We start from the raw sequence: 27,951 nt of genomic DNA on the forward strand, positions 1-27,951 counted from the left end.
CACCTGAGAAAGAGGGCCGAGGGCAGATTTCTGCCGGTTCTCCCTTGGAGTTGGACGGAATGACTCAAGTATATGCTATTCTTGCTCATCTTATAATACTTCAACTTCAACTACTTCTCATTGTATCTCCTGGCATTTTAAATTATCCATATTGAATGAAAGAGGTTTCTGACTCAATCTTCCTGTAATAAGACACTGCTCCTTTACCGTTTTCCCACAGAGATCAGTGTGTTTCTGTGTTTCTGTGTGTGATACACACACACACACACACACACACACACACACACACGTGAGAAATATTTCATGGGATGCATTTTAGCAGATAAAAAACACTTTTAAGTTCACGTAATTTTTTAAAGTACCACATTATTGTGTTATCTCTCACAAAGCATAGATTCATGATTCACTGAGAAGCCGAACTCAATTGTTTTCTAAATGGAAAAATGTAACTAGGATAACACATTAATCTATCAACTTAATCCAAGAATATCTTTCTTTATATTTAAATGCTGTAAATATTTTCTTGAATGCTATATTTAACTTTTTCTAAATCTTTTAATCTAATAATATGATTAAAGAATAAGAGATGTGCAAATGCAGTATTTATTTCAACAAGAATACTGTTCATCCTGAAGCCAAGTCCTCATGCAACATTAACAGATAGGTTACCATTTGAGTTACCATTTAATTAACTTTTGCAATGCTTCCTTTTATTTCTTCCCACTTAAGAAAGCAGTAAGGTGGAAAGATTTGAGATTAATAGTGATGACTGATTTGCTGCAGCAGCCGTGAAGAGATACCCCACGCCCAAGTTAAGAGAAACCCAAGTAAGATGGTAGATGTTGCAAGAAAGCATCAGAGGGCAGACACACTGAAACCATACTCACAGAAAACTAGTCAATCTAATCACACTAGGCCCACGGCCTTGTCAAACTCAATGAAACCAAGCCATGCCCGTGGGGCAACCCAAGATGGGCGGGTCATGGTGGAGAGGTCTGACAGAATGTGGCCCACTGGAGAAGGGAATGGCAAGCTGCTTCAGTATTCTTGCCTTGAGAACCCCATGAACAGTATGAAAAGGCAAAATGATAGGATACTGAAAGAGGACCCCAGGTCGGCAGGTGCCCAATATGCTACTGGAGATCAGAGGAGAAATAACTCCAGAAAGAATGAAGGGATGGAGCCAAAGCAAAAACAATACCCAGCTGTGGATGTGACTGGTGATAGAAGCAAGGTCCGATGCTGTAAAGAGCAATATTGCACAGGAACCTGGAATGTCAGGTCCATGAACCAAGGCAAATTGGAAGTGGTCAAACAGGAGATGGCAAGAGTGAACATGGACATTCTAGGAATCAGCGAACTAAAATGGACTGGAATGGGTGAATTTAACTCAGATGACCATTATATCTACTACTGTGGGCAGGAATCCCTCAGAAGAAATGGAGTAGCCATCATGGTCAACAAAAAAGAGTCCGAAATGCAGTACTTGGATGCAATCTCAAAAACAACAGAATGATCTCTGTTCATTTCCAAGGCAAACCATTCAATATCACAGTAATCCAAGTGTATGCCCCAACCAGTAACGCTGAAGAAGCTGAAATTGAACGGTTCTATGAAGACCTACAAGACCTTTTAGAACTAACATCCAAAAAAGATGTCCTTTTCATTATAGGGGGCTGGAATGCAAAAGTAGGAAGTCAAGAAACACCTGGAGTAACAGGCAAATTTGGCCTTGGAATTCGGAATGAAGCAGGGCAAAGACCAATAGAGACTGGCCAAGAAAATGCACTGGTCATAGCAAACACCCTCTTCCAACAACACAAGAGAAGACTCTACACATGGACATCACCAGATAGTCAACACCGAAATCAGATTGATTATATTCTCTGCAGCCAAAGATGGAGAAGCTCTATACAGTCAACAAAAACAAGACTAGGACCTGACTGTGGCTCAGATCATGAACTCCTTATTGCCAAATTCAGACTTAAATTGAAGAAAGTAGGGAAAACCGCTAGACTATTCAGGTATGACCTAAATCAAATCCCTTATGATTATACAGTGGAAGTAAGAAATACATTTAAGGGCCTAGATCTGATAGATAGACTGCCTGATGAACTATGGAATGAGGTTCGTGACATTGTACAGGAGACAGGGATCAAGACCATCCCCATGGAAAAGAAATGCAAAAAAGCAAAATGGCTGTCTGGGGAGGCCTTACAAATAGCTGTGAAAAGAAGAGAAGTGAAAAGCAAAGGAGAAAAGGAAAGATATAAGCATCTGAATGTAGAGTTCCAGAGAATAGCAAAAAGAGATAAGAAAGCCTTCTTCAGCGATCAATGCAAAGAAATAGAAGAAAAGAACAGAATGGGAAAGACTAAGGATCTCTTCAAGAAAATTAGAGATACCAAGGGAACATTTCATGCAAAGATGGGCTTGATAAAGGACAGAAATGGTATGGACCTAACAGAAGCAGAAGATATTAAGAAGAGGTGGCAAGAATACACAGAAGAACTATACAAAAAAGATCTTCAGGACTGAGATAATCACAACGGTGTGATCACTCACCTAGAGCCAGACATCCTAGAATGTGAAATCAAGTGGGCCTTGGAAAGCATCGCTACGAACAAAGCTAGAGGAGGTGATGGAATTCCAGTTAAGTTGTTTCAAATCCTGAAAGATGATGCTGTGAAAGTGCTGCACTCAATATGTCAGCACATTTGGAAAACTCAGCAGTGGCCACAGGACTGGAAAAGGTCAGTTTTCATTCTAATCCCAAAGGCAATGCCAAAGAATGCTCAAACTACCACACAATGCACTCATCTCACATGCTAGTAAAGTAATGCTCAAAATTCTCCAAGCCAGGCTTCAGCAATACGTGAACTGTGAACTTTCAGATGTTCAAGCTGGTTTTAGAAAAGGCAAGGAACCAGAGATCAAATTGCCAACATCCGCTGGATCATCGAAAAAGCAAGAGAGTTCCAGAAAAACATCTATTTCTGCTTTATTGACTATGCCCAAGCCTTTGACTGTGTGGATCACAATAAACTGTGGAAAAATCTGAGAGAGATGGGAATACCAAACCACCTGACCTGCCTCTTGAGAAATCTGTATGCAGGTCAGGAAGCAACAGTTAGAACTGGACATGGAACAACAGACTGGTTCCAAATAGGAAAAGGAGTACGTCAAGGCTGTATATTGTCACCCTGCTTATTTAACTTCTATGCAGAGTACATCATGAGAAACGCTGGACTGGAAGAAACACAAGCTGGAGTCAAGATTGCCAGAAGAAATATTAATAACCTCAGATATGCAGATGATACCACCCTTAAGGCAGAAAGTGAGGAGGAACTAAAAAGCCTCTTGATGAAAGTGAAAGTGGAGTGTGAAAAAGTTGGCTTAAAGCTCAACATTCAGAAAACGAAGATCATGGCATCCGGTCCCATCACTTCATGGGAAATAGATGGGGAAATAGTGGAAACAGTGTCAGACTTTATTTTCTTGGGCTCCAAAATCACTGCAGATGGTGACTGCAGCCATGAAATTAAAAGACGCTTACTCCTGGGAAGAAAAGTTATAACCAACCTAGATAGCATATTCAAAAGCAGAGACATTACTTTGCCGACTAAGGTCCGTCTAGTCAAGGCTATGGTTTTTCCAGTGGTCATGTATGGATGTGAGAGTTGGACTGTGAAGAAGGCTGAGTGCCAAAGAATTGATGCTTTTGAACTGTGGTGTTGGAGAAGACTCTTGAGAGTCCGTTTGACTGCAAGGAGATCCAACCAGTCCATTCTGAAGAAGATCAGCCCTGGCTGTTTTTTGGAAGGAATGATGCTAAAGCGGAAACTCCAGTACTTTAGCCACCTCATGCAAAGAGTTGACTCATTGGAAAAGATTCTGATGCTGGGAGGGATTGGGGGCAGGAGGAGAAGGGGACGACAGAGGATAAGATGGTTGGATGGCATCGCTGACTCGATGGACCTGAGTTTGGGTGAACAGGGTGATGGACAGGGAGGCCTGGTGTGCTGTGATTCCTGGGGTCACCAAGAGTCGGACACGACTGAGCAACTGAACTGAACTGATACTAGATGTTGCATCAAAACAAATCAAATAATTCTATTTCTTTTTTAGAGCAAGAATTGGCAAACTGAGACCAAGATCAAATTTAGTGCACCACCTATTTCTTTTTGACCCATGAGCTAAGAATAGCCTTTATAATTTTTAAATAGTTGAAAAAAATCAAAACAACATTGCATAATGGGAGCATGTGAAATTCATATTTGTGTCCAGTACAGTTTTTCGGGAATATAGCCACACTCGATCACACGCTACACACGCTGCTCTTGCGCTACAATGGCCGAGCTGATAGCTGCTACACAAACTGCATGTGGCTCTCTCCTTGCTGCGCACTGCGGCTTAGCTCTATAAAGCACAACGGCACAGGCATGATTCAACAGCATCGTGAGCGCCATGCGTGTCACTGCACAATGGTATTTTTACTAGTACATACCCAACGTGTCGAAACAAAGAGAAGAATGCATTTCAAAAGCTGCAGTTTTAAAGTGCTGCAGAGCGCTCAGTGTGGTCAGACTCTGTGAGCCCGTGGACTGTACCCATCAGGCTCCTCTGTCCATGGGACTCCCCAGGCAAGAGTAATGGAGCAGGTTGCCACTCTCTCCTCCAGGGGATCTTCCCTACCCAGGGACTGAACCCAGGTCTCCTGCTTGGCAGGTGGATTCTTTACCACTGACCCACCAGGGGAGATCAGTTTGCTATCAATTAACCAGCAGAGGACTGTGTTTATGATACAAGGACACTACATGCATGCTAAAGGAAAACAACATATTTGGACATTATCAGATTAAGGAATCATGACAACATGCCCAACGTGCAGGAAGACAATGATAGGAAAGAGCAGAAAATTAAAAATGGAATACATCGTCACAGTAAGAAAATGAAAATGAGAGTGCAACCAAAAGAAGCTTCAAAGTGGCTTATTTACCAGCCACAAGGAAATGTTTACCAACTGTGGATTAAGCAGGTGATCACAGCAGTTGAAAAAATGTGGCCACAGAAAATAAACTTGTTTACAGACTATTTTTTGGCAAGAACAATTTCTAGAAGAGCTGAGAACAACGGAAGCAACATCAATAGTCAGTTAGAAGATGAGCAAATGAGTCAGTTTCTTCCTTGGCTTTTGATGAGTTAATATAAGCCACATGTTACTCAGTTGCTTTTGTTTATTCAGGGTGTCAATACCAAAGTTGAAGTGACCAAAGAACTAGACCCAATGTACCGTCTGCATGAAATGACTACAGGTAAGAACATTTTCAAAGAAACTGCTAAAACACCAAGTGCAACTTGAAGTGAAGTAAGTGAAGGTGTGAGTCACTTCGGTCCAGGCATGCTCTTTGAGACCCTGTGGACTGTCGCCCACCAGGCTCCTGTCTCCATGGATTTCTCAGGCAAGAATACTGGGAGTGGGTTGCCATTCCCTTCTCCAGGGAATCTTCCCACCCCAGGGAAAGAACCCCAGGTTCTCTACACCGTAGGCAGACTCTTTACCATCTGAGCCACCAAGAAGTGAAACCTGCTACAACTGAGAGAGCAGGAAGAAACTGTGCTGAACAACTGTACAAAGCTAGTGAAAACGTGAGGTGTTTAAACCCTGTGCTTATCTGTGTTACTCATCAGAAGGTATTCTGCAGTAACTATCTGAATCTGTCACATATTACTGAACCAACAGTGTCAATGGAAGGTAAAGGAAATCTGCATATTTCAAAAATCTGTTTAAATGTGCAATTGAGACGCTCCACCTATATTCAACTGGAAGCGCAACACAGTAGCATACTAAAGGCAAATAGCAAAAAATGACTCTAAGAGTATTCTCTAAATGCCTTCCTAGTGATGAAAGTGCTCAATTAAAATCATATGCTCATGGACTGCTACCAGTATTTGGAAGTACAAAGTTTTAAAGATAAAATAGATAAAATCTCATTCCAGATCAATATTAACAAATACATTTTCACAACTGATTCCACAACTGTGACAGGTAACGCTTTCAACCCCAATTAACTAAACTATTACTCCCACAAAAAGGAACTCCATTCTTCTCGTTAGTAGACCTGAATTAGATACACACACACTCAATTATTATATTTTGAATTTTGTCTGTAAAAATTTTGTGAAAATTTGTTTTATCTGGTTATATAAGTACTTTTACATGGTATCCTTAACTTCATCTCTTGGCCTGAAAACCCTAAAATAGTTACTATCTGGCCCTTTACAGAAACGGTTGCTATCTCCTATTATAAGAGTTAAGAAAGCCTCTCTCGGGATAAGAAAAGAGCTTTCTGCTCTGCTTCCTCATCCACCCTCTCCCGTGTCCAATTCTGGTAAGTGAATAGAGAGGAAAAGTAAAAGAAACAAAGAATATATTAAGAGGAATAATAATACAATTTTAATTGAAATCCATAATAACATTTGGATTATGTCTTAAACACAAATAAAAGTTTTGTGTTTACTCTTAGTAAAAGGAGTAAGTGATGTTTCAAGCAAATGAAAAAGAAGTACAAAAGCATGGCATAATAAACAAGAGCTATAAAAATGGTAACAGGGTGTAAAAGGCCTTCCACGCCAAGCTATGGAGCTTAGATTCTCTCCTCTAGGATGTCCTGAGGAAGAAAACCGAAACAGCAGCAAAGCAGCAAATGGCAAGACGGGCGTAGAGCAATCCTGCTCACGGCCTAGAGCAAGAGGCGCTGGACTGGAGCTGCAGCCCACTGCTCCCGCTGCTCTGCGCTTCTGCTGAAGGCACGTCTGCAGTGCCAACCAGATTCTGACACACAGAGTCAGCAAAAAACACAATTCCTGATGTCTGCTCTCTGCCAACACAGTAAGCATAATCTTTCTTCCACATAACACACTGAGGCGAGGCAGAATCCTAAAGGAATTCCCTGATTCCCAATTCTAGGTGCTCACACCCTGCATATTCTCCTAACCTTGAGTCTGGCATGACTTATTTAACTTATATGCAGAGTACATCATGAGAAACGCTGGACTGAAAGAAACACAAGCCGGAATCAAGATTGCCAGGAGAAATATGAATAACCTCAGATATGCAGATGAGACCACCCTCATGGCAGAAAGTGAAGAGGAACTAAAAAGCCTCTTGATGAAAGTGAAAGTGGAGTGTGAAAAAGTTGGCTTAAAGCTCAACATTCAGAAAACGAAGATCATGGCATCCGGTCCCATCACTTCATGGGAAATAGATGGGGAAATAGTGGAAACAGTGTCAGACTTTATTTTCTTGGGCTCCAAAATCACTGCAGATGGTGACTGCAGCCATGAAATTAAAAGACGCTTACTCCTGGGAAGGAAAGTTATAACCAACCTAGATAGCATATTCAAAAGCAGAGACATTACTTTGCCGACTAAGGTCCGTCTAGTCAAGGCTATGTTTTTCCAGTGGTCATGTATGGATGTGAGAGTTGGACTGTGAAGAAGGCTGAGCGCCGAAGAATTGATGCTTTTGAACTGTGGTGTTGGAGAAGACTCTTGAGAGTCCCTTGGACTGCAAGGAGATCCAACCAGTCCATCCTGAAGGAAATCAGCCCTGGGTGTTCTTTGGAGGGAATGATGCTAAAGCTGAAACTCCAGTACTTTGGCCACCTCATGCGAAGAGCTGACTCACTGGAAAAGACTGTGATGCTGGGAGGGATTGGGGGCAGGAGGAGAAGGGGACGACAGAGGATGAGATGGCTGGATGGCATCACGGACTCGATGGACGTGAGTCTGAGTGAACTCTGGGAGCTGGTGATGGACAGGGAGGCCTGGTGTGCTGCGATTCATGGGGTCGCAAAAAGTCGGACGTGACTGAGCGACTGAACTGAACTGAACTGATGCCTTGCTTCTATTCAACAAAATATGGCAAAAGTAGAAGGATTTTTCAGATATAACTCAGGCTCCAAATCAGCTGATTTTGAGTTAATCAAAAGAAAACTGAAGGCAGCCTCTACCAAAAAGCCAGTAAAAAAACCAGGGCCCTCAGTCATGTGACTGTCAAGAAACAGGCCCACCAAGTAAATGAGCCTGAAAGCAGATCGCTTCCCCTGAAACTCCCAGGGGGGCGCACCTTTGCCGACACCGGGCCTGCAGCTCTGCGGGAACCTGAGAAGAGTGCCTGGCTGAACTAGGCCTCGACTCCCAAGCCATGGACACTGACTGCAGACTGCAAGTTAATTTTTCTATGAATGGTGCTGCCACTAGGTTTCAACGCCGTGGAATTAAATTTTCGTTACCTGCAACCTTTCCTTTGTTGCCTGTCCTACTGCTGTTTTAAGGTCACTTTTTCTCAGAGGTTATTCCTGACTCCCTACCTTTCAGATAAAATGAAGTCCCTCTTATCTGCTTTTCCAGAGATTTTAATGTCTTTTTACAACAACTGACAAAATTATATTATAGATACAATTTATAGCAGATTTCATGTTCCATAAAGGAAGGAATATAATTTTTATAACTTAATGTGCAGTATAAAAATAGACTATAAAAGTTAAGTTAAATGTTTAGGGAATGTTTTAAAGTGAAATAAGGTTAAAAAAATCATAGTAAGGCAAAGTGCCTTAGTAAGTGCCCTAGTAAGGCAGAAACTTAAAACTTACCTTACCCATTTACTAACTTTTCTACTGCCTAGCCCAAGTACCTTTGTTTCCTTCTGACTTTAAAACAACCCTCCTTCCTTTTTTTAAGGATTATACATTATACAATTTGTTATTTTATTTATTTCTCATTTTTTGAGGCTGCGCCCCACAGCTTGTGGGATCTTAGTTCCCAAACCAGGGGCTGAATCTGGGCCCTTGTCAGTGAGCACACTGAGTCCTAACAGCTGGACCACCAAGGAATCCCCCTCCCCCTTTTACAGAGTAGGAACACAGGACTAGAGAGGCGAAGATGGATCCACCTTTAAGCAACAGCTAAATTCTGGGGGAAAAAAGAGAAACTTCAGGCTTAATCCTTTATATTACGCCATAGCTATACTGATATAGCATCACACTATTATAACAAAACTCAATAATCTAGTAGGCATCTTAGAGTTTTAATGACAAATATTTTTACAAAAAAATCCTACTCCATAAGGAAACTTCAGTTTTAGAAATTACTCCTATCAGTCATAGGAAGAACAATTTCAGAATTACATAACCGAGGTGGGATGGGGAGAAGGGGAGGATGCATAAAATTCAGTCAATCTTGTGACTACAGTAAGATTATTCTGACAACCCACGGTAGACATACGGCTTATGGGCACACCACATGACGTTCTCCTTTTCTAAGTGAGACGCGTAAATGAAACCCTATTCACCTTAAAGATTCAGATAACGGTGTTAGAGTGCCGTCTCCCCTGTCTACTACACGGAAGAAATTCAACTGATCTCCTTCTTGGTACACCAGAAGTGTCACTTGCTTGTTGCAAGAGGTCTTCTCCCAGACTTCATCTCGGCTGGACTCCACGTACTCAGCCATCTCCTTAAGCGGATCTTCCACAGGAACTACAAATGGAAACACTGATAGATAAGTTTTCAATTCATATCAAGTTCAATGCATTTTTGTACACCATCAGGATATAACATGTCAAATTTGAACAACAATCAAACTGTACTGAACAACAATTGTATTGAACAACAATACATATATATTATATTCTTCAAATAAGTTTTTGGTCTTTTATAGTTAATACAACATTTTCTATGCTGTATTAATATGAAAGAAAAGAAATATGTTGTTACGTACAAAAACAGGGTTTAACCAAATACATGAGGTTTTCCTGTGCCACTGGAGTGAATATTCATTGATTCAATGATGGAATTATCTATAACTATTTTCACTTCATATCTTCCACTCCCTATATGTTCCAATATTGGTTTCAACAATCAATAATTAAAAATTAATGTAAATTCCACTTACTTTACATTTAAAAAAAACACACAACCGGGAAACATATTTTAGAAATTAGAAGTGAATCCCTTTTTTCTTTCTGGTTTTATATAAAGGCTGATTCTTCTCAGAGTTCTTTCTTGATGTGAAGACAGGTGATTTAAAAAAAGGAAAAGTGAAGTCGCTCAGTCGTGTCCAACTCTTTGCGACCCCATGGACTGCAGCCCACAAGGCTCCTCTGTCCATGAGGTTTTCTAGGCAAGAGTACTGGAGTGGGGTGCCATTTCAGTACATGGTAACTCAAGACCACAATGGGGCCACTTATTATACAAAAACTGCTATGTCTGTAATGATTAATATGTTGCTACTTGAAAGCACCCGCCCAGGACCCCACTTGTTCTGGCAGACATCCCTGTGTCTGGCCAGCGCACACGGCTCTAGCGGTCTAGAGCACTCATCAGGCTTGCATGATATTGCTAGCATCATCTCAGGCCACTCTCACCCACGGCAGCCACAGATCCTGCTCTTGCGGTGGGAACAAGCCGCAAGAGGTGGCTAGCTCACAGGCTGAATGTTCTAAAAGCTCCTGAACCCCAGATCAGGGGTCTAAGTAATGGCTACAGCAAAAAAAAAAAAAAAAAGGTCATTCCCAAAGACAGTTTCATGTCAAGTTGCACAAACACTGTTCTTTCTTAAAAGAAGCAACAATTTCTCAAACTCCATAACTTTCATTCAAGTAGCTTATTTATTAACAGAATCACAGTGCTGATTACCCTCTAAAAACTCACAACAATAATGAATATTAAGTCTGAAGCTAATTAACCATTACAGATGTCCCCATATCCTAAATTCAATACCACCACTATTAATAAAACACAGAAACTTCAGAAACACAGTAAGGTCTACCTTGTTTTTGATAAGACTTTCACAGATACAAAATGTATTTATGCTACACTTTACACACTGCAGTAACAAGAAACAAAAGCTATGCGGCTGCCATTACTAAAACCACAGGAAAGTCTTGTTTAAACCAACAAGCGTGCCTTACTTCAGGAGTCACTGGCATTGGCCATGTGTATGCACTTACACACACACATCCCTTTCATAATAGAAAAATCATTTAGACTTCATCAAGTATAAAATATTATGCATCTAGTTTAGGATAAAATTTAGTTTTAGAAAGGAAATATTTTCCTTTTTCGGCTGTGCCACGCAGCTCGCGGGATCTTAGTTCCCACCAGGGATCAAAATCATGCCCCCTGCAGTGGACGGCCAGAGTCCAAACCACTGGACGGCCAAAGAAGTCCTTTTCTAGGCTGCTCTGATAATGTTTAATTCAAAAACAAAAAGCTAAGTATTACTAGCATTCACATGATAAAGATATTTTCTAAACCACAGATTTCAAGTAAGACTCAGTAGCTAAAAATAAGGTTTCTGATATACAGTATGGAGAAGTTCTAGATTTGGGGAGTTTTTCCTGTTCACAAAGTTTTCAATGATGTAAAGCAGACAACTGGAGAAGGAAACGGGAACCCACTGCAGCATTTTTGCCTGGAGAACCTCACGGGGAACGGAGACGAGCAGGCGATGGAGAGAGTCCAGAAGTTGCAGAGTCAAATACAACTTAGCAACCAAACCAACAAAGGCAGACAGCAGCAAGCTGTTAAATTTTTAAGGCTGATTCAACAAAGGCAAACTTATTAAAAACTCCATCTAAAATATCAAATAAGACAAGTTCTAGGGCCTGATTTTTTCAGTTACAAACAAAGCACAGGCAATTGTAGGAAAAAGTAAGACAACACTTCAGCTACCAAAGGGCAGGGATAACTTTCACTACTTTACATTTAAAAACACATATATTTTAAATTCAGAACCTGTGGTGCTCATACTCTTCCTCACATATATAACTGCAGTCCTAGTAAGAAAAGCAGGTAATAAATAATAATAATAAAACATCCATGTTTAAAGACAATACTATACACAAGTAACAAACTTTGAAAATATAATACAATGAAATTCACATGTCATTAAACTCATGTCTTATCGTGACGGCTCACTGAACGCATTAGGGCCTTTGTACTACTCTCAGAATCGGTAGTATAAACGTCATATGTCACATGGGACAATTTAAGTCCAATTAACTGGAAGTCCCTGATATTACAAGTCTAGTTAATCAGCTCTCATATGATTATCTTTGCTTTTTTCTAACTTATCCATAAGAGTTCAACAGTCACAGTAACCTATCTCAAAAAATCCTCTTGAAATAGCTAAGAAAAAGACGGTGATAACCCTATTTTCTAATAAAAATTAGGAAGCGTGGAGATGGAATCTGACTTGTGGAAGAAGTATTAAGCCATCAGTGGAATCAATACTTACCATTCAATTTTCTGGTTAGTGAAGGATCAAACACAAAGACCTTCCCCAACATGAGGCCCACAGAGCAGGCCTGCTCTAGGAAGCGACGGGTGCCTCTGCTCTGCGGGGACTCATGCGAGAAACCTGAACCAGGGACACGGTGAGCACTCCCGTCTCTCCCGTGCCTGGCGCTTTCTTGCGGCTCCAGCCTCTGCTCACGCCGCCATCCCCTGGGCTCTCCTCCCGCCCCGTGGCCCTACTCCCACAGACACTGTCAGGCTGCTACATGACAGCCACTTAAAGGGACATCGATTCTGCTCACATCTGCTCTGGCACTGTGATAGAGCAGGGACACTCTCTCCCAAGAAACACTGCACTGAAAATCTAGGAGATGCCCAAAATGTGCTTCCTGAATGAATGGATGGATGGACTCTCAGAGACACCCACATCCTGAAAAAAAGGCTTTAACAGCAACATGATAGTATCTACAAAATCCAAATGCGTCACAAACCAGGCTAAGAGCCACCTTTGGAATTTCCGGTAACAATCATGACCCCAGAGTTGGAAACTCAGTGGACTGAAAAATGCAACAAGACCAGTAAGCTGCACCTAAACACAGGGATAACAATGTAATATTTATACTATGCCATCCCACTGTCCTTTCCTATACTGGTGAGGTTTATATTTAATCCTTCTGGACTGAGTGAGGAATCATGAGATTTTCTGGAATATGAGTTCCTGCCTCTGTGCATTTAGGCTTTATAAAACAATGCTGAAGGACCTATTATACGGCACAAGGAAGTATACTTAATATTTTATAATAACCTATAAAGGAAAAGAATCTAAAAAAGAGACATACATATACAAATAAACACACATATAAATATGTATGGCTGAATCACTTTGCTAGATACTTGAAATTAACACACCACTGTAAATCAACTATACTTCAATAAAAATAAATACATTTTTAAAAAATAAAAAAAATGCTGAGGGAAACAAGTGTGGTTCTTCTAAGACGTAATAGCTGGGGAAAAAACCTGAATAAAACCTGAGGCTATAACATCATCTGGCTTGAAGATTACTACTGTCAAATTGCTTTAATAAACGTAATTTTAACATATGCCTACCTCTACTTGTATTTATAGGTCCACCGCGCATAGCCAAAACCAGCTTCAAGGTACAACCTTCTGAAATGCTGTGGACAATTAACACACACACAAAAAAACCACAAACATCAAAATGCATTCAGTGTTAAATATACACATTCTTATGTGTTGGTTTATCAGGCATAGTGCCTACTCTAAAAGATTTTTTAAAAGATATAGCAATGTGCATAAATATAAAATGTTAACTTATTTACTTGCATAAATAATGAAAACATGAAGTTCTCATAAGACTTAAATATGAAATGAATAAAAAGTATGAAAAGGACCTCTGTGGTTTAGCCTCATCATTTCACGTTAGGCCCTAAGAAGAAAAGAAGCTGTTAAGACCCAAAGTGTCAGAAATAACAGATCTAACTAATAAATAGAAAAACTGCAAATCTACAAACCTCCCCATGCCCAGTGCGCTCCCAGCTATTCCACATGCCCTCTGACCTTTCTGTTTCAGGAAAGAAGGCAGGCTTATGTGAGAGAAGGGAGAAAGACGCAAGGTCAGATGGCATGTCTGCAGTCCCTGAGGCACACAGTGTCACGCAGCGTCACGTCAGGAGAGCTTCAGGGAAGTGAAAGCCGTGAAGAGCAGCACTCTCACCCAGCACATTCGCGACAACGAAAGAAAAGGAATGCGGCCAGGTGGTAATGAGCCAATATTCAGAGGCGCAAAGAAGGTGAGATAAGAAGGAAGTCTAAGATGCAGGGGTAGAGAGCTTGGTGTAAATAAGGAAAAGGTGGACAAGGAATCAGAGGACAAGGGTCAGGTAGCGTGGGCATGGAGCCAACACGTCTTAAAGTGCGGGATTTACACTGAAATCCAGGGCTAAGAATTGTTCAGAGGGAGACGAGACACGATTCAAGGGTTCAGAAGAAAAACAGTGGTGAACGGAGTCATAACTCTGAGCTTCTATAAAACATCTGATATGCAATAACACTCACTTGTAATAATTCAAGCAATAATCATCTTCAAGTTCCATGTTATTCCAAATTAAGTGCTGCTGACAGATGGGAATACCTTAGGGGAAGGTTATAAAGAAATTGGTTAAAAATTCAATAGAATCTTTGGAAGAGTATGATACAAATCTAATTCATTAAATAAATAATAATAAACACAATTCTAAACTGAATGATAGATGCTTAGCTAAAACGTACGTAAAAAGGCGTGGCTAAAAGTAGACGAGGTTCTATCCACACTCTAGAGAACAGTGAGAACGGTATGTTTCAGTAACTCTCTGGCCTTGAAACAAAGTTTAAGAATAGGAAGTCATTTTAAAAAATATCTTGAAATCAACTCTGAAGAGTTTATGATCTAAGGCCTAGAGAACAGTTCTCAATATTGCAAAGCACAGCCTCCATTTAGTTACATTAAGCATCAAAAGTGTATTATGAGTAGAAGGTGAGCAGTATGGGTGAAGGGGGTTAAATGTGTAAACTCCAAGCTGTAAAATAAGAAAGTCATGGCAATATGATGCACAACATGCAGACTACAGTTAATAAGAGCTTGCTGTCCATCTAAAAGTTGCTAAAAGAGTAGGTCCTCAAATTTCTCATCATCAAGAAAACAAAATTTTGTAACTGTATGGTGATGGATGTTAACTATTAACTATACTGAATTGATCATTTGACAATACAGCAGCCCCTGGGTATCCGAGGGATACTGGTTCCAGGTCCCCCACAAATACCAAAATCCCTGGAGGTTTAAGTACCTTATATATAAAATGACGTAGCATTTATCTGTAAATAACCTTACACTCATCCTCCTGTATACTTTGAGTCAGCTCTAGACTGCTTACAATACTTAACACAATATAAACACTGTAAATAGTTGCTAATGATGCAAATTCAAGTTTTGCTTTTTGTAATTTTCTGTAATTTTTTCCCCAATATTTTCAATCCATAGTTGATTAACTCTTGCAGAACCAGAGGGTATGAAGTGCCAACTTTATATACAAATATCAAATTATGCTGTATACCTCTGAAATAATGTCAATTATATCTATATTTAAAAATATAACATTTTAGTTTAGTTTACTTGGCCTTAAGTATTTGTATTCTGAAAGTCTGTTCCCAAAGCAGCACACACACATGGAATAATGATTGTTTATATGTGAGATTATTTAGCGATTCAGATGGCATTTTTCATACCTCTTCCAAATAGAAAGGTCAATAATCTTGAAACAGGGCATAGAATATAATTTACCATAAAACATTAATATATTAGAAAATTCCTTCCACCTTGAATGTTATTACAGTCCATAACCGCATATTAACATGCCTTTTGTAGTCTGAACGCTGCTGCTGCTGCTGCTGCTGCTGCTAAGTCGCTTCAGTCGTGTCCGACTCTGTGCAACCCCATAGACAGCAGCCCACCAGGCTCCCCCGTCCCTGGGATTCTCCAGGCAAGAACACTGGAGTGGGTTGCCATATCCTTCTCCAATGCATGAAAGTAAAAAGTGAAAGTGAAGTCGCTCAGTTGTGTCCGACCCTCAGCGACCCCATGGATTGCAGCCTTCCAGGCTCCTTTGTCCATGGGATTTTCCAGGCAAGAGTACTGGAGTGGGGTGCCATTGCCTTCTCCGAGTCTGAACACTAAGTAAAGAATAATTTAATCTTGAAAAAAAAAGTGTATCATGGACTATTTTCAGGCTTACCTGGTGGCTCAGATGGCAAAGAATCCAACTGCAATGAAAGAGACCTGGGTTCGATCCCTGAGTCGTGAGGATACCCTGGAGAAGGAATGACTACCACTCCAGTGTTCTTGCCTGGACAAGAACACTTGAGAAGAGCTGGGCATGACTGAGCGACCAAGCATGCACGCACATGGGCAATCTCCAGTGCTGAAAAGTACGGTCCACAGGACAGTGTCTTCGCAGCTCCGTGATGCTGAAAGAGTGTTACGGCAGAGTCCACGTCTGAGTGTGTGAGCGCATGCGCTCGGCCGTGCCCAGCCTTCTGGGACCAGTGCGCTGGAGCCCACCAGGCTTCTCTGTCCATTGCACCTTCCAGGCAAGAATACTGGAGTGAGTTGCCATTTCCTACTCCAGGGGGTCTTCCCGACCCAGGGATCCAACCAGCATCTCCTGCATCTCCAGCACTGGCAGCTGGACTTTATCAGGGCAGCACCTGGGAAGCCCGGATTCCATACTTCAGGTAAACTCTTTTTTTCTGCAAACCACACATTTGAACGCCTGAAGACTGTACTAGCCAGAGTGAGCATTAGACTCGAGAGAACACTTAATGGCTGACATGCTGATGAACATCTTTTCCAAATATTTCCCATACTGCCTTCTCAAGTCACTTTTGCTTATGATGCTACAAAGTAAGTTGACCAGAATGATAGCAGTAAATGCAATGTGTTGGTTTTTATTATAAGCTAGGCACTGTTATAAATGCTTGGCCTGTATTATCATAATGTAACTGCAACAGTAATAATCCTGTGAAGCAGGCAACACTACTATATAGATTTCACAAATGCTAAAACCGAAGCATTGAGAGACCAGGTGACACCCAGAGAGTGTGGGTTAGAGAGGTAAGGCCCCGACAGGCTGACTCCAGAGACTGCAGTCAACCTGCATGCTGACCAGTCTGAAGACAGTCAGTCTCCACAGAGCAAAAGTAGCTGTCTGGGTGTACGCTTAAGTAGACCTGAACGGCTACTAAACATTCTTCAAATGTTCCAAAAGATCATCACGAAATACAGCCCATGGGCTCAGGAGGTGGATATACACGTATCTCCCAACTGGGAACAGTTCACCTGTTTTGCTTCCAGTTAAAAAAGAATGCCACTGAGGAAAGGCTTTTAAGCTAGAAATTATTTCATGCTAAAAGTACTTTCATATTTTAAAAAAGTTAGTGCTTCCCTGGTGGCTCAGCGGTAAAGAATCTGCCTGCCAATGCAGGAAACAGAGCAGGTTTGACCCCCATCCGGAAAGATCCCACATGCCACGGGGAGCTAAGCCAGGACACCGTAACTATTGAGTCTGAGCTCTAGAGCCCAGGAGCTGCAACTGCTGAGCCCTCGTGCCCCAGAGCCCATGTGCCACGGCAGGGCCACCACAATGAGAAGCTCATGTGCCTCAGCTGGAAAGCAGCCCCACTTAGCAAAGCCAGAGCAAAGCAGAGCAGCAACAGAGACCCAGCAAGCCAAAAACAAACAGATAAACAATTTTAAAAATGTGTTTAATAGGCTATGGTCATCTTTACAACCTAAACTATAGGATTTCGCCAGAATAGCTAGATAAAAGCAACATGGGCAGGTAGTGAAGTGAAGTGAAGTGAAGTAGCTCAGTCGTGCCCGACTTTTTGTGACCCCAAGGAATTCTCCAGGCAAGAATACTGGAGTGGGTAGCCGTTCCCTTCTCCAGGGGATCTTCCCAACTCAGGGATCAGACCAAGGTTTCCCACATTGCACGCAGATTCTTTACCAGCTGAGCCACAAAGAAAGCCCAGGAATACTGGAGTGAGTATCCTATCCCTTCTCCAGCAGATCTTCTAACACAGGAATCAAGCCGGGGTCTCCTGTGTTGCAGCCGGATTCTTTACCAACTGAGCTATCAGGGAAGCCCATGGGTAGGTAAGACCATTATTTATTCAAAAAAAACTTTAGAAGAGGATTAAAGACAAAGGAACAACACTGCTTAGATTAACTCTTATAATCACTGTTAACAGAATCTAGCGCTCAGTTAGCAAGCTAAAAACAGAGAAGGTCGACACGCAAGACAGGGGGGCAAGGACTGCGCAAGGCTGAGCTGTGGTCCTGACGGCCACCCAAGCTGCTGGACAACCTTGAGGAACTCATCAGCCTCTGCGACCCTTAACCTCCGCACTTGCACACTGAAAAGTATTTGGGTTCTTTCTACTATGAACACTTTTAGAATCTCAAATATACAAAGTAAATCATATTCCTTTAATACAGGGTTGTCAGATTTAGCAAAGAGAAATATGGCATCCCTCTTTAAAGGTGGCCCTTTGCCTTTAAGCCTCAACTCTTAACTATATTCAGAAAAATTAATTCCTATTAAACAAACATGTCTTCTCAAAAGACAGATTCCATATGTATGATTTTTCCGTTCAGTGTTTTTAGAACTTTTCACAAATTCAAATATTTGTTTATGATAAAAACAACAACTTATTAAAAAGACAACACAAGAAATATACAAAAGAAAATTAAACTACATGTAGTCCTAAGTCCAATAAAATCTATATTCAATATTTGGGGTAAATTTCCTTCAAAAATTTATTCTTTTTAATAAAACTGGAACATACTTTGAGCTGTTTTATGAAGTTTTCACTTAATATACTGCATACATCTTTCATATCAATAAATGAAAATACACATTGCATACAATGACTAGATAATTCCAATATATGTTTCTGTCATAAGTTTTATTTACTCAGCCCTTTACTAAGATACGGTGTTCTCACCGACTTGATGGACATTGAGTCTGAGTGAACTCCGGGAGTTGGTGATGGACAGGGAGGCCTGGCGTGTGCGATTCATGGGGTCGCAAAGAGTCGGACACGACTGAGCGACTGAACTGAAATGAACTGAACTTACTAAGATATATTTTCACACATCCAAATTTTTTACTCTTACAAAAAAAACTGTAATAATATACAAGTGTACATGTATCTGTTAGTGTGTGTGCGTCTGTGTGTGTGTGTGTGTGTGTGTGTGTGTGTGTGTGTGTGTCTTGGTCTACATAGGCTGCCATAACAAAATACAACAGACTGGGTGGTTTAAACAACAGAAATTTATTTTTTCACATTTCTCAAGGCTGGGAAATCCAAGATCAAAGCAGAAGTTTCATTCTGAAAGCACTTCTCTTAGCTTATAGGTGGCTGACATTTTTCTGTGTGCTCACGTTTTCTTCTTCACGAGCATGCCCAGAAAAAAGAATTCCCAGGTATCTCTTCTAGAAAGGGCACAGTTCCCATTAAGGTGTGTGTGTGTGGGGGGGGGGGTGTCCCCACACTTACAACCTCATCTAACCGTATTAATGACTCAAACGTGTTTCCTATGTCTTTTTTAGAATTTTCACAAAGATACTTGTATGTTTGAGAACATGTTTATATCTACATTTATAAAATAAGCCCAGAATCAATACCACTGATGGATAATTAAAGACAGTGGTGGGCCATAGCTCCCCTCTTTCAATATTTTCTCCCAAAATAGTACAGAACAAAAAGAAGGGAAGTGAGTCTACCCAGAAACTATGCCCTCAGTCCTCATAATTTGAAGACTGAGAATGTCTAAACTTCAAAATGACTGGAAATAAAAAGGGGCGAGCTCCCTGTCCCAGAGTGGGAAGTCTTACGCTCCTGCCCCTGCAAGGCTGATCAAGAAAAACTTTGGAAAAGTTAATGCTAATGGCAGTATACAAGTTCAATACAAAACCATCACAAGGAAGAGGAAGGCATTTGAAGTCTGAAAAGTCTACAAAAACGACTCACACCAGAAAACTGCCTACAAGTAAAGGACTTTTAAGGCCAAACAATTTAAGGGAACTTCTGTAAGAGGCAAGAAGCAAAAAAAGAAGAGCATCCGTCAGTAATTCCAGTGTCCGGGGGAAAAGAAACAATGGGTAAAAATGTAGAGTCCTGCAAGTAAAAAGATAAGCATGAAACTGGAGAAACTGCTCTCTCCCCACCGTCACCACGAAACAGGCACAGAACATCTTCGCACGTATCTGGACATTGTTAAACTGGCAGAGCACCATTAAACAGAGTCTGCAGAATACCTGAGTATCGCAGAAATCAGCAGGAGAAACAATAACAAATCCACAGAAAGTGAACAGTAAAATCTAAAAAATGAAATTCCGTACCTATCAATCACAGTAAATTTTACCCAGAACAATAACCATGAAGCAAAACTGTAAGGCCACACCCTAAACATACTGAAGCATCTGAAATATTCAATACTCTGAATCAGAAACTCAAAAATTAAGGACAAAAAATGTCCAAAAAGGTAGAGGAGATAACATGACTGCTGACAGAACTCAGGAATGATAATTGACGGTGCAAGCAGAAAGGAAGACAATGCACTGTGGAGTTCACAACACATGGAAGGAAAATGCGTGACAGTAACAGCCTAAAGGCCGCAAGGGGAGAAATGAAAGCGACCTACTGTAAGGTTCTTGTAAGATATGGGAAATGGCATATACCACTTGAAGACAGAAAATAAGCAAAGATGTTACTACAGACCACCAAAGCAACGGCTACAACATTAGGCCAGAGTTATAACTGATGGGCCAACAAAGGAGAACAAAATAGAATGATAACAGACACTCAATTTACTCAAAACAAATGTGGAAAAGAGGGAAAAGGGAATAAAGAACAAGTGGAACGAACAGAAGACAATAAAATGACAAACTGAAACCTAATCCCGACTGCAGTCATCATAGATGAAGTGGCCTAAACTAAGCTGAAAGTTAAAAGGCAAACACAGACTGGATTAACTAGAAATAAAAACAAAACTCAATTATATGCTGCCTGCAAGAAACAGACATCTTAAATATAAAGACATAAATAGACTAAAAAGGACAGGAAAACATATTTTATGCTGACTACTAATCAAAAAATTCTGAACTGACGACACTAACATCAGATATGGTGGATTTTAGGGTAAAAATTATTACCAAGGATAAAGAATTTAATCTCACAATAATGAAGAGGTCAATAAACTCAAGAGGACACACAATCCGAAAAATGTATGCACTCGATTCCAGAGCTTCAAAACTCATGAGTCAGAGGTTGACAGTACTGGAAGGAGGAAGAAGATAAACCCACAGCTGTAGCTGGAGATTTCACTGCTCCTCTCCCAGAAGCTGGCAGAGTAAGCAAACATACAGAACATATACGCGACCAGAGACACTGACCTGACTGACACCTGTAGAACACTGCACACGTCACTGACAGGATGCACACTCTTACTCTTCTCAGGCGCACAGGTAGCTTTTACCAAGAGAGACAAGACTGCGGATCACAGAACAAGTTCCTCAACTTTAAAAGCATCAAAATTATGCAGAATTAAAAGCCAATTTAAGAAAAATTTCCAGAAATTCCCCAAATGTTTAGAAACTAAGCAACATATTTCAAGATAACCCATGGATCAAAAAAGGTATCAAAAGGAAAATTAGAAAACAATTTGAACCAAATGAAAATGAAAACACAACATATCAAAACGTATGAAATACCAAGAGGACAGTAGCGCTCAGGAGGGAGCGAAGCACTAAACACCAGTATTTCGTAAGAAAAAATGAATCACACATCAACAACCCTGGTCTCAAGAAATTATAGGAAGAGTAAATTAAATCCAAAGTAAGCCAAAACATTAATAAAAATCAAAACAGAATTCAATAAAGTAGAAAAAAGAAAAACAGGAGGAAGAAATCTAAACAAAATCTGATTCTTTAAGAAATTCATTAAAATTAATAAAGGCTAATTTGTTAAATAATATGCAAATTACCAGTATTGGAAATGAAAAGGGCAACATCATCACAGACTACACAGACATTGAAAGAATAAGGGACTATCATGAACTCTAGGCCAATAAAATTTAACAACAGATCAACAAAATCCTTGAAAGACACAAGCTACCCAAACTCACTCAAGAAGAAAAAGATAACCTGAATAGCCCTATATTTATTAAAGAGATAGCTTCACATTTGAGGCTGTAACACCAATTCTCCTCTATCTAAAAACTGCAAAGGAAAGAACAGCCCCAATTCATTCAATGAGGACACTAGTGCCCTACCAAAAGCAAACACAACATTATAAAATAAAATCAATACTCTTCATGAAAAAAAGACACAAATATTCTGACAGTCTTAACAAACAAAGCTTAGCAACACATTAAAAAGACATACAACATGATCAAGTAAAGGGGGTTCCAGACATGCTAACATTTTAAAAACCAGGGTAACTGGGACTCCGCTGGCAGCCCCGTGGCTGAGACTCTGCTGTCAGTGCAGGGGGCACGGGCCTGACCTCTGAGAAACGAGTCCTGCCTGCTGCGCTGCGGCAGAAACAACAGAGACCGACGCGAGTGAGCCCTACAGGGAGACAGAGGGAATTTGGGCGATCTCAGATTGACATATTCTTAGATATGGTATCCATTTTCATATCCATAAATCGGACTTCAGCAAAACTAACACTTTTGCTTTTCAGAAGATACTGTTAAGAGAACAGAGACAAACCACATTCTGGGAGAAAAATCTCAGCAAAATGTGTATCTGATTAAAAACTTGTATTCGGAATAAAGAACACTTAAAACTCGACGATTTTTTTAATGGGTAAAAGAAATGAATAGATAGTTCAACAAAGAATATATAAGGATGGCAAATAAGTTCATGAAGATGCTCAGTATCACTAATCATTAGGGAAATGCAAATTAAAATCACAATGAGATATCACTATACCTACTAGAATGACTAAAAACATTGACTATACCAAGTGAAGGACATAAAGGAAAAGATATTCCTGCTTCTCCACAACTGCACCCTTTTCGCTCCACCCAGGGGAAATCACTGTGCTGAATGTGGGATGACTGATTTCTCTGCTTTTCGTCAATGCTTTACTTCCAGTGATAGTGGTTTTCTGCCACCTTCTGACCTTTATATAAGTAGGACCATACTGTGTTCATCTGTCTTGTTTTTTTTAATTCACCACTGTTCTTAATTTATCCATGCCGGGTACAAAGCTACTATTTCATTAGTTTTCCTTGTTGTCAATCCACAGAATTTGATTCCACCGTATGACACAAATATTTACATATACCACAACTTATGCATTCCAGCGTAGTCACTCAACTTGTTGCTAGATTTCTGACATTATCAACAAGACTACCAGGAATATCCCTCCACAAAACTGGTTCACATGTTTACCTTTGAAGTGTATTTTACAAAACTACTTTAGTAATACAGACACAACAGCTTTCTTCAGATTAGTATTTTCCTGGTATATTTTCTTCAATTCTGCTTTCAACATTTTGAGGGGCTTTTATTTTAGATTAGGTCTCTGGCAAATAGCATTTGATATGATTTTTAAAAAAAAACAGTCTGCTAATAGCTTTTCAGTTAGAAAGTTGTATCCATCTTACCTTAGGGGGATTACTGACGTATTTCTATTCATTTTTACGACCTTATTTTGTGCATTCTAATTGCTCTGCTTTATCTACTTGCCTCCTTCATGTATTAATTCTGAATGATGGGAAAAGGTGAGGCACTTCTGCCATTTTGAAATTAATTCTATTTCTACTCTCAAGTGATGAAGTTAGAAATTTAAATGATCATATTTAACAAAATAAAGTCCAAAGCTAATCACATCTTTATCCTGCTCATGAACAACGCCGAGAGCCTTGTGACTTCCGTTATGAACAATTCCACCTTGATTTGCATGCCAGTTACTAGGATTTTAATTCAATTTTTTCAAACCTTCATATACTGCTTTTTTAAGTAAACGTTTATTTAGATTTTCCCACAAATATGCCATTCCATCTTGCATCATCAACTTCCTTTAGGGATCATTTGCATTCTAAGAAATATCCTTCAGAAGTCCCTTTGGCAAGAATTTGTTGTTAGGAAATTCAAGCTTTGTTTTTGTCTGGAAATGTCTTTTTTTTGTCTTCACCCTTGAAAGTTCAATTCAATTCTAAGTAGAAACTGTTATTTCTCTCAGCACTGTAAAGATAATATTCCACTGTCTTCTGGTTTCTATCATTGTTGCTGAAAAATCAATTGTCATGCCCAGATCTTGGTTTTTAATACCATACTCCCAAGAAAAGGAACCAGAGCTTCTTGAAGAAATGGCTAGTTCTAAGATAGGGCACAAAATATACAAGATGATCCTAGAGCATCTTGCAATTCCAGAAAGCAGGTGGGAAAACAAAACAAAAGAACACAGTGGTTGTGTGGTTTGGAGAACAAAGGTTTACATCGGAGCCAACCTCCCACTCCGCTAAGATACACTTGAACTCGTAACGTCAATAATCTACCTCATCAAATTTTTTCTTCCTGTTTCTTCTATACCACACATGAATTTTTATAGAGCCCCAGGCTGCTGTAAGATTCAAAGACAGCTGTGCACATAAATACCATGCTCACCATAAACAGCCTGCGTACTGACTGTCTGCGATTAGATTTACAATTAATAGTAAAATGAAGCTTTTAAATTCCCCTAAGTATGGAAATAAAAGGGTACTTCCAAAACTTCAGGGGTCAGAGAGGACACAAAGAAACATATGAAAAATTTAAAAACACTAGGACTTTAAAAACACAATAATAAGAAAACAACTCAATTTTTTAAAATGGGCAAAGGTTGAATAGAAACTTTACCAAAGAAGATGTAATCAACAGGCAAATAGAAATATGCTCAAAATCATCAGTTAGGGAGACGCAAGTTAACACCACAGTGAGATATCACCAGTATCTATTAAAATGGCGAAACAGAAACACCCAGACAATACCATGTTCTGATGATACAGAGCAACCAGAAACTTGAGACCCTATCACAGGAACACAAAACGGTGCAGCCACTCTGGAAAAGTTTGGCAGTTTCATATTAAGTATAAAAACCACTTACAACACAACCCAGCAATTCTACTCCTACACAGACCCAGGTGAAATGAAAACTGATGCACCCACAGAAAACTGTCATGAAACTTAAAAATGGCTTTATTCAAAATCACCAAAAAGCGAAAGGTCCCTCAACTCAGGACTGAATAAGCACAGTACATCCACACAATGGAACACTACTCAGCCATAACAGAATGAACTGCTGATATGCAGAACAGTATGACTAAGCCTCAAATGCACATGCATCATGTGTAAGCAAAAGAAAGCTGACTCAAAAGGCTACATGCCACTGTATACAGTTATACAAAATTTTGGAAAAGGTACAATTATGAGGACAAAAACACGTTGGCCGATGCCAGGCAGCAGGCTTGAAGGGAAGCTGACCAAAAAGGCACAGAAGAATTTTGTGGGTGATGGAGCGGTTCTATACCTGGATCACGGTGGCAGTTATGCGACAGCAGCGTCTGTCGATATGATACAACTATTAACACAGACTAGTTATGGGAGGAACTGCGTCTCCCAAGAGTTCATATGCCTGAGTCCTAACCCTCAGAACCTCAGCATCTGACCTTACTTGCAGAGAGAGTCTTCACAAATTAATCAAGTTAAAATGAGGTCATTATGGAGGGTCCTAATTCTGTACAAAAAAGATTTTCACAACCAAGATAATCACGATGGTGTGATCACTCACCTAGAGCCAGACATCCTGGAAGGTGAAGTCAAGTGGGCCTTAGGAAGCATCACTATGAACAAAGCTGGAGGAGGTGATGGAATTCCAGTTGAGTTCTTTCAAATCCTGAGAGATGATGCTGTGAAAGTGCTGCATTCAATATGCCAGCACATTTGGAAAACTCAGCAGTGGCCACAGGACTGGAAAAGGTCAGTTTTCATTCCAATCCCAAAGAAAGGCAATGCCAAAGAATGCTCAACCTACTGCACAATTGCACTCATCTCACACGCTAGTAAAGTAATGCTCAAAATTCTCCAAGCTAGGCTTCCGCAATACATGAACCGTGAAATTCTAGATGTTCAAGCTGGTTTTAGAAAAGGCAGAGGAACCAGAGATCAAATTGCCAACATCCGCTGGATCATGGAAAAAGCAAGAGAGTTCCAGAAAAACATCTATTTCTGCTTTATTGACTATGCCAAAGCCTTTGACTGTATGGATCACAATAAACTCTGGAAAATTCTGAAAGAGATGGGAATACCAAACCACCTGACCTGCCTCTTGAGAAATCTGTATGCAGGTCAGGAAGCAACAGTTAGAACTGGACATGGAACAACAGACTGGTTCCAAAGAGGAAAAGGAGTACGTCAAGGCTGTATATTGTCACCCTGCTTATTTAACTTCTATGCAGAGTACATCATGAGAAACACTGGGCTGGAAGAAGCACAAGCTGGAATCAAGATTGCCAGGAGAAATATCAATAACCTCAGATATGCAGATGACACCACCCTTATGGCAGAAAGTGAAGAGGAGCTAAAAAGCCTCTTGATGAAAGTAAAAGAGGAGAGTGCAAAAGTTGGCTTAAAGCTCAACATTCAGAAAACAAAGATCATGGCATCTGGCCCCATCACTTCATGGCAAATAGATGGGGAAACAGTGGAAACAGTGTCAGACTTTATTTTGGGCTCCACAATCAATGCAGATGGTGACTGCAGCCATGAAATTAAAAGACGCTTACTACTGGGAAGAAAAGTTATGACTAACCTAGATAGCATATTCAAAAGCAGAGACATTACTTTGCCAACAAAGGTCTGTCTAGTCAAGGCTATGGTTTTTCCAGTGGTCATATATGGATGTGAGAGTTGGACTGTGAAGAATGCTGAGCGCTGAAGAATTGATGCTTTTGAATTGTGGTGTTGGAGAAGACTCTTTAGAGTCCCTTGGACTGCAAGGAGATTCAACTAGTCCATTCTAAAGGAGATCAGTCCTGGGTGTTCTTTGGAAGGAATGATGCTAAAGCTGAAACTCCAGTACTTTGGCCACCTCATGCGAAGAGTTGACTCATTGGAAAAGACTCTGACGCTGGGAGGGATTGGGTGCATGAAGAGAAGGGGAAGACAGAGGATGAGATGGCTGGATGGCATCACCAACTGGATGGACATGAGTTTGGGTGAACTCTGGGAGCTGGTGATGGACAGGGAGGCCTGGCGTGCTGCAGTTCATGGGGTCGCAAAGAGTCGGACACGACTGAGGGACTGGACTGGACTGAACTGAATTCAGTACGATTGGTGTCAGCATAAACGGGGGAAATCTGAAGACAGACACAGACATACACAGGGAGATGTAAGGAGACTGGGGTGACGCTTCTGCAAGTTACAGAGCAGAAGAGGCTGCCGGAAAGCTACCGGGAGCCAGGCAGCAAGTTACAGAGCAGAAGAGGCTGCCGGAAAGCTACCGGGAGCCAGGCTGCAAGTTACAGAGCAGAAGAGGCTGCCGGAAAGCTACCGGGAGCCAGGCTACAAGTTACAGAGCAGAAGAGGCTGCCGGAAAGCTACCGGGAGCCAGGCAGCAAGTTACAGAGCAGAAGAGGCTGCCGGAAAGCTACCGGGAGCCAGGCTGCAAGTTACAGAGCAGAAGAGGCTGCCGGAAAGCTACCGGGAGCCAGGCAGCAAGTTACAGAGCAGAAGAGGCTGCCGGAAAGCTACCGGGAGCCAGGCAGCAAGTTACAGAGCAGAAGAGGCTGCCGGAAAGCTACCGGGAGCCAGGCTGCAAGTTACAGAGCAGAAGAGGCTGCCGGAAAGCTACCGGGAGCCAGGCTGCAAGTTACAGAGCAGAAGAGGCTGCCGGAAAGCTACCGGGAGCCAGGCTGCAAGTTACAGAGCAGAAGAGGCTGCCGGAAAGCTACCGGGAGCCAGGCAGCAAGTTACAGAGCAGAAGAGGCTGCCGGAAAGCTACCGGGAGCCAGGCTGCAAGTTACAGAGCAGAAGAG

The 27,951-nt window shown here is 40.9% G+C and overlaps 1 protein-coding gene across 1 annotated transcript in view; it reads right to left on the minus strand.

Moving 5' to 3' along the window:
* The window catches only part of ZFAND4 (zinc finger AN1-type containing 4), a 55,243-nt gene that overhangs the window by 15,651 nt on the left and 11,641 nt on the right, over nucleotides 1-27,951 (minus strand). The window contains 3 exon segments of the mRNA XM_068982535.1: nucleotides 9,302-9,542; nucleotides 13,413-13,480; nucleotides 14,382-14,457. Coding sequence (XP_068838636.1) covers nucleotides 9,302-9,542; nucleotides 13,413-13,480; nucleotides 14,382-14,457 — 385 coding nt within the window.

This window comes from Capricornis sumatraensis, chromosome 10, assembly GCF_032405125.1.
Source record: "Capricornis sumatraensis isolate serow.1 chromosome 10, serow.2, whole genome shotgun sequence".
NCBI lineage: Eukaryota > Metazoa > Chordata > Mammalia > Artiodactyla > Bovidae > Capricornis > Capricornis sumatraensis.